The sequence below is a fragment of the Cyprinodon variegatus genome, unplaced genomic scaffold (assembly GCF_000732505.1).
Source record: "Cyprinodon variegatus isolate N-32 unplaced genomic scaffold, C_variegatus-1.0 Scaffold293, whole genome shotgun sequence".
Taxonomy (NCBI): Eukaryota; Metazoa; Chordata; class Actinopteri; order Cyprinodontiformes; family Cyprinodontidae; genus Cyprinodon; species Cyprinodon variegatus.
The window spans coordinates 908,818-916,521 of record NW_015150746.1 but is presented as its reverse complement, the minus strand read 5'-3'; the positions used below and the strand labels follow the sequence as shown (position 1 = coordinate 916,521).

The 7,704-nt window shown below is 34.5% G+C and overlaps 1 protein-coding gene across 1 annotated transcript in view; it reads right to left on the bottom strand.

The window, feature by feature from the left end:
• Window positions 1-2,115: 2,115 nt before the first annotated feature.
• Window positions 2,116-7,704, bottom strand: part of LOC107090387 (renin-like) — a 10,469-nt gene continuing 4,880 nt past the window's right edge. Inside the window, exons 6-9 of the mRNA XM_015383724.1 lie at window positions 5,304-5,426; window positions 5,061-5,202; window positions 4,859-4,957; window positions 2,116-2,552 (exon numbers count right to left, since the gene is read on the bottom strand). Of these exons, the coding sequence (XP_015239210.1) occupies window positions 2,391-2,552; window positions 4,859-4,957; window positions 5,061-5,202; window positions 5,304-5,426 (526 nt within the window). The 3' untranslated portion in view covers window positions 2,116-2,390. The remainder of the gene's footprint in view (window positions 2,553-4,858; window positions 4,958-5,060; window positions 5,203-5,303; window positions 5,427-7,704) is intronic.

The following is a 7,704-nucleotide window of genomic DNA, read 5'->3' as shown; positions in this document are numbered from 1 at the left end:
AACCAGGTTCCCTGTCCCTGCAGCAAAACCCCCAAAAACCTTTAATTGAAACTTTTTATTTCTTTTTGTGATCATGCTGCTTTGGTTCAAATAAATAAAAAATACACGTATGCATCTCTCTTAAATCACCCAAACTCTTTTACTTTCAGCAACATCCTTGTGTAAGAAAAACTGTTGCAGTTATCGGAAGTGGGCTTTGTTTTATAACCCAATACATAATGCTCAGTTTTAGGATGATTTTGCTAGAAATAACATGGATTATACAACTGATTCTGACAAGTCTTTGTCTGTCTTTTTGTGCTAGTGGTTATTTGGACAGGTTTTCACTCCAAATACTTAACCTAGCTCATACTGAGAGAGATGTTTTTCAAAAGGCTGGATTTCTGACTAAATGCCAGTGTCCACCCTCACCTCATGATGCACTTTTAACTGATACAATCCCAGGATGTCAATTCCAGGACATGGAAGCAATAAGCATGATAACCCTATTGTCACTGTGGAGAGGCATTGGTGGACTTCCTGGCGAATTCAGAGAAAATGTGACAAAAAGATCTGACAAGGGCACCTGATAAATGTAAGTTGTTTTGCATTTTTATTGTTTTGTCGTGTTCCCTGTCGTCTGGGTAAGCAGATATTCCTGCCACTATTCAATAAGGCTACATCTTTCTAACAGAACCTAGCTTGCTTAGGTTATTTTAAGACAAGCTTCATTCTTTTTAGACAAAGAATTTTAAAAATAGCTTGATCTTTTGATGAAAACTGCAGAGTCAGACGGAGGAGTCAAACAGGACCTTTGAATGAGTATAATTAATATGTGCAAACTTATCAACAGGGCCAGAAAGTAATTAAAATTATATATTTTTTCTACAATGTTTGATAAAACCTTCAAAACTGAGAACTCTCAGCACCTGTAAAAAATAACAGTAAATAAATATATTCTAAAATACCGGTAATATTAATGAAGAAAACATTTCCACAGCTGGCTCCATTTAATGCAGCGGGATAGCAGACAATTTTTGTAAAATGTTTATACCTAATCGGGGGAAAAAAAGACTAAACTTATATATTATGACATGTTTATAAAAACTAGAACATCAGAAGAACCTGAAAATTTTTGTGCACGGTAATGTTTTCTCTTCTTTTACTTTTGTTGCTTGCATTTTGAGATAGGTGACAAGGTTTATTATAAATATTATTTTGTATTATCATTATTTCTTTTCTGTAATTATTAGTGTGACCTTCATCTCCATGGGTTTTAACCTCATTTTATTTTTAGATCCACTTGTACAACATGTAATCGGCATATTTTAATGTCCAGAACCAAATCGAGTTAGCATGTCTTAATGTTTGTCAAGTAATATTTGTAGATCAACATGCCCACTTATTAAACCTATTAAAAAAACTGCACATGCAATTAATTATTTGGAATCTGTGAAGACAAGAGGCTGTTTTGATACCATGTTTTCCTTTTGAAAACATGCCACAATATTTAGGTTTGGTCATTGTTTTAGTTTTGGTTTTATTGTATAAAGATTGTCTCCTGTTCCCATGCATTCATTTTTGGAAAATGTATTTTCCTGGTGGTAAATTTTTACATGTGTATATCCTCCATCCATGAATTTGCGTGGTATGGTCTTCTAAATATGATCTGATATTGATGAACCCAAACATGCAAACAAAAAAGGTTTGCACATCTTTCTGCTGATTTGCAAACCCAAATCACTTTGCAACTTCTTTGAAGAGCTGCTCTATGTGTACAAACACATTTGAGAGGCCCCTTTGTTTATTGTATATGTTGTCACAGTTTAATGAGTAAATCTGAAAAACTGATTGTTTTTTTGTTTTTTTTTGTTCTAATCTTATAAGCAGAGAATTTGGACACAAAAAAAAGATAATGTGATGTTGAAAATATTTGACCCAGCATTAGAATTATAGATAAAATCTCTTCCAGCATCTGTTTTTAACTTCAGACGGAACTTTCAAGTAACGGTCCCAAAATGAATTCATCACACCAACATGGAAACAATTCAGCAACCCAAAAATCACACACGAAAAACAACCGGGAAAAGGCTCACATAAGTGTTTTATTTTCATAGGTGATATTAAAACCGTTCATTACAAGCAGAGTGATGAACAGATTAAATTTGCTCATAAACAAAAGTGGAAAAAAAACTTTTATGGCCTTCAGTGCAAACTGTGTTAGATAAAGAAACAAATATTTAGTAAATGCCTTGCATTCTTCTTTGTTTCTGATTTAAATTAGAATAAAATAAAGTTTTCAAACATGGACAAATGTAAGGTGTTCAATTAGAGATGGCAAGATGATATTTGAAATGAGCAGCAAAAATAAATTGGGAGACAGGTTAATATATTTAGGCTTTAAGCTCTTGTCAGACTGCTGTAGCAAACCCTATTCTATTATTGCGACGATCAAACTCTGTGTAGTACCGGGCAATGAAGTTTGCTCCCAAAATCCAGACAGGACCTGTAGGTGGTGGCACATCCAAGTCCCTGAACGAGACGATGCAGACATCCTCTTCGATCTGTGATTGCTGAAACAATAGGTTTGCTATGTTTAAAATCCTTCAATGGTACACCAGTGCAACTAGTTAAAAATCAACAGGGTGACAAATCTATTTTAATTCTTTTTAAAAAGATTGTTACTGGATGGAAAAATAGCAAAGCTTTAGAAACATTTATTTTTCTATGTTTTATGTATTAAAACAGTCATCCACATTTTAGCTGTTATTTTTCATCAGTGGAGTTTTTATTTAGTGTCTCTTCTGCTTATATTCTCAAATCATTTCAAGACATTTTTTCCCAAAGCCACAAGAACTTCAGGTATGATCAGTGGTGGGCAGTGCATATGGTACCTAGGCCTTTAGTGGGCACCCCTTAACTTAGTCTATTTCTTATCCCTTAATGTCCAAATATATGAGTCTGAGCTGCTGAGAACTGCATTCCCTCTGTTTTTCCCAAGAAATTTTTCTTCTTTATGAAACTCATCACAAACTAAGAGTTAGGACATGAAACTACATAAAGCACTTCTCTTTTTGCTTTTATTGAAACTGGTGAAATAAGCTTTTTTTATTTTTTATGAGCTATTCTAAAGTATAAAGTAATCAAACCAGTCTGAGCCACTACCCAGACCAGTGATTGCATCTTCTCCTTTGTTATTTGGTTTTGCAGGAAACCTTTGAGCGCACGGTTGCCCGAGACAAAATGTGCAACCCTTAAAAGTGTTTTTTAAATTTTAATATTTTTTCTTTACCACTATACTTTACCTATTGAGACCAGGATGGGCCATCCAGAGAGGTATTTTTGGAATAATATTTTGTCCGTTCTGGGGTTCATGAGGGATAAATGTAATGTAAAAATGCATTACTACCGACTCTAAAGGGCAATTTTACAGTAAATTATCGAGAAAGGCTAAACACCCAACTTTTCTCAAGACTGAAAAATTATCCTCTTGCAAAAAATATAAAATAAAAACACTTAATCGTGTCAGACCTTACAATGGAGAAAAATAAGTACGCAGATTAAGGCAAAGGGAAGCGACAGCCTCATTTCACCTCCACCTCTCAAATGAATTCTGAACTGCTGCTCATTATAACTTACATAACTTACATCTATGTTGTGGCCACAAATAAGTACTCCATGGATACGAGGCAGTTAACCTATCTGCATAAGCATTTATGCATTCAAACGCTTATTGGCCGACACACATACAGTAATGAAAGCAAACAAAAAGCAGCATATACAGTACGTTTGCTGTGGGTTTGCCTTAAAAATATGCAGATGTGGGCCAGCTGTGATTTTACATTAAAAAACAGGATGAGTTGCAATCAAAAGCTTTGAAACCTCCCCTTCATTTTTTTTTCAAAACTTTAATTTCAACATTTTGTTCAAATTAAAATCACGCTTTTTATTAATATATGTATTTTGCTCTTTTTCTCAGTTTGCGCTCTTTTGACTTGTTCCTAAACTTCTCATGACACATCCCATATATTCAAAGATTGTTCAGTCAGAAAGATTTTAATCTGTTTTCTACTTTGGTATGAGGATTTAATGAGCATAGGTGTTTCCGTAACAGGGCATGCAGTACTTTTCAGGATTAATAAATGACTCCAGCATTTCACCTTGCATATATCTGCAAAGTCATTTTGCCTGGTCAAGACTCTAAGTCTAGATATCTCTAATTATATTTTACAGATATCTGCAACAGCTATGCATACTGTATAAGTAAATCCAGTTCAAGATATACACAAACATTGCAGATATCTAATGGGTTATTTTGACTAGTCATGTTGCAGATATCTAAAACATTTTGGAGAGCAACTCTAACAATAATCACAGACGGTGCTTATATGCAGTTAACACAAGCTTCTTGGCTGCTCCTCTAATTTCTGCTTTTATTCGAAACATTTTCAGTTTAGGTGGATAGCTGTGTCTTTATGAATCAATCGCATGGATTAACTAGAACTGAATGAAATCTCTTAGCTAATTTCTGTTCTTTCAACTTCTGTATACATATCTCTGCCTTAGTGCAACTAATTTTATCTGACTGCTGAACTCATCCATACTTCGTCAATGCACTTTGGTACTCCATTTTGTTAGCCTGTTTCTCTGCTAGTGCTCATTACTCTGTTCTCAGTGTGTCATACCATTTCTAATTAATTTGTAATTTAGGCTTAGATTAGTTTTTATTTCTTCAGTAATTCTCCAGTTTGTTATGCTGCTCCTGAGTTTCTTTCTCAACAAACCTTACCATTCACAACATTGTTTTTTTTTTTTTTTTTTTACTGAACAACAGAATTATTTGTGCTGTTAATAAATTGGCAGCCATTCTCCATCTTACCCATATTATGTAATCTTCATGCGTCAAAGCATACTCTTGGCCTCCCAGGAGAAATGTCACACTGGGCAACATCTTCACTGTCTCACAGTTAACTTTATACTGTTAAACAACACATTGTATAGGATTAAAACAGGTGAAGATTATTTTCTTAAACAAATTATGACTTTTTGTTGGTATTTTTTTTTTTTTGTCATGGACGTACTCCAGTTTCGTCCAGCTGAGCACCAATAGTTTCCATCAGCATAGAGACAGAGGAGGCTGGGCCTGTGATGTAGGAGGAGCCTGTGTCGATCACAGCTGTGCAGCCCTCTTCACAAAACATCATCTTCGCCCCCAAAGAAACCCTGAACAAACAAAACACGCTTGCTGACATTTCTGAATCTTTGCACAGAAAGGAATTCTTAAATACACACATATTGCAAATGACTTTCAGCAAATATCGTACCCTTTTATGGTGACTTCCCATTTTCCCATCTCCCTTGTTTCCAGATAGTTAAAATTTCCAGTGTAGTAGTTTGGGTCAGTTCCCCCGAGGAGCAGTTCTCCACCAGGGGAGTGCTTTGGGTCCCTGAAATACATGCAACAATTATGAAAAGATTTACAAAAGAGCTTGCTGGGCACAGGCCAGAGGTTCATATAGGTCATGGGCCTTGTTTGGAGGAGGATTTCAACATTAAACCATCACAAAAAGATGCATTATGTTAAATGACTTATGGACAAATATACACTGACACCAAGGAGGAACATATTAGAAATAGTGTCAAGATGAGTGACAATGAAAAAATATTGAGTGACTACAAAGGAAAGCCAAGTGCGCTCAAAGAAATCCAAATGAAAGCAAAACCTGACCATTGAAGAGTAAAATCTAAAACAGATCTGTAGAGTCTGCAGTTAGTTTTACACATAAGGGATATTTAACAGTTTCAAGTCCCATGGCTCCATGAATCATGATGGGTCAGTATTTTGAGCTTGCTGTCCCTAGACTTGTTCCTTTTGAAATTCACTTCCTTTTCATCACTTTTATCATTGTGGGTTTGGTGATTTATGATTGATGTCATGTAAAGAGATCTCTGATAAATATGCAAAAATAAACCTTTTCTGTTTTATTCCTATTCGATTACCAAAATTAACACCAGAATACTGAGAAATATTTGCTTAGAGTATTTTTGCTATTCTCATTCAATGTCTGTTGGGGACACAACAGTTATTTGACTTTTCATTCATCAGCTCTAGCTAACATGACTTTAGGATTCAGAAGGCTATGATTTTTGTTGATATGTTTGTAATTCATGAGGTTTTGGGAGTTTATTATTAAGGGCTCAACTTGTGTTTTATGTTCGATTTCTTTCTGTTTGTTTTGGAATTACCTTCTGGTGCTCTGGTGCAACATGCAGTAAATTTCTAAAGACATGCCCTTTCTATCTATGTTTTCCTTCCTATTTTGGACATCTGAGAGCCTAACAGATGGAATAGAATCATGAGAAAATGTCTGTTAACACGATGTAAGATTTTACGCTTCAGTCAACATCATTTATACAGATGCCTTTTAATTTTTTTAGTATTCTTGGTAAGGATGTTTAAAAGCCACAAACTGCTATAAAACTCATTCATCTGCACATTTGTGTTCATTTCCAACAAGGAGTACCCTAAATAACCACACATTGAGTAGAATATTGTAATATATTTTAATGATGCAATAAATTAAATGTATTCAGTATTTTCATTTAAGCCAGCAGTTTTTGTCCATGCTGTTTTATTTGTGCATTCTGTATTGGTGCTCTTTTTTCCAGATGTCAAAAACAACTGAATCTTAAAAGATGATAGACAATGTATTTCTCCCAACAGTTATCTGGTGTTATCTTAAACCAAATTTATCTTTTAAGGAAGTGATCAAATCAGACACTGAAAATTATTTATGCAGACGGACCAAGAAACCCCCCACTAAATATAATTCTTTAAAAAGGCTTAAAACAACGGTAGGCTAACCTGGCAGACACCGGAACATAAATGTAAATCTATTGCAGTGCACATACAGGAGAAAGGTTGACTTTGCAACATTTGATACATTCCTCCAGGCAACACAGCATCATGGTAGACATTTTAAACATTGTCATGGGAGTTTCACGCTCACGTTACTGGTCTCTGGGAAACTCTAAAATAACCTTCACGTTTCCCCTCAAAATATGATAGTATCATGTTTAAAGTGTAGAAAGGTCTAAAATAATCCTACATAAATTCTAAGTTTTCATTTCATTAGAAGGTCACATGTTTGCCTATTAAGAACTGAGCTGTATTTACTGTGTTACTCGGGGTCGAATGCATGAACCGACAAGAAGGCTCAGGATTTGGAATTGATTGATTTATCAAGAATTGGTTGAATGAAAATGATTTTGTTTGCATCACAGGCTTTATTCATCTCATTCTTTCTGAAAGCTTGAGAATTTCTTTTTTTTTTTTGTGTTCATTGGCCATTATTAACTTTTCTAAGAGATTTTTACCTGTTTGTGAATTTATAGTGGGGATCCTTCAGACATAAAAAACAACAATGCCAAGAGAAACTGTTCTAATTGATCTGCAAAGAGTAGGACATTTGATAGACCCATGCAAAAGTAAGTGAGTTGGTTGTAATCAGCCTGTACAACCCAATTAGTTAATCTAGCATTTCTATCCCTGACCAGCATTTCTCTACAATCAAATCTATTGTAGATTAATAATCCATCTAAAATCTGTTTTAATAAGCACTGCCACAAATTCAGAGAAGTAATATGTATATATATATATACATACATATACATATATATATATACGTATATGTATATACATATATATATATATATATATATATA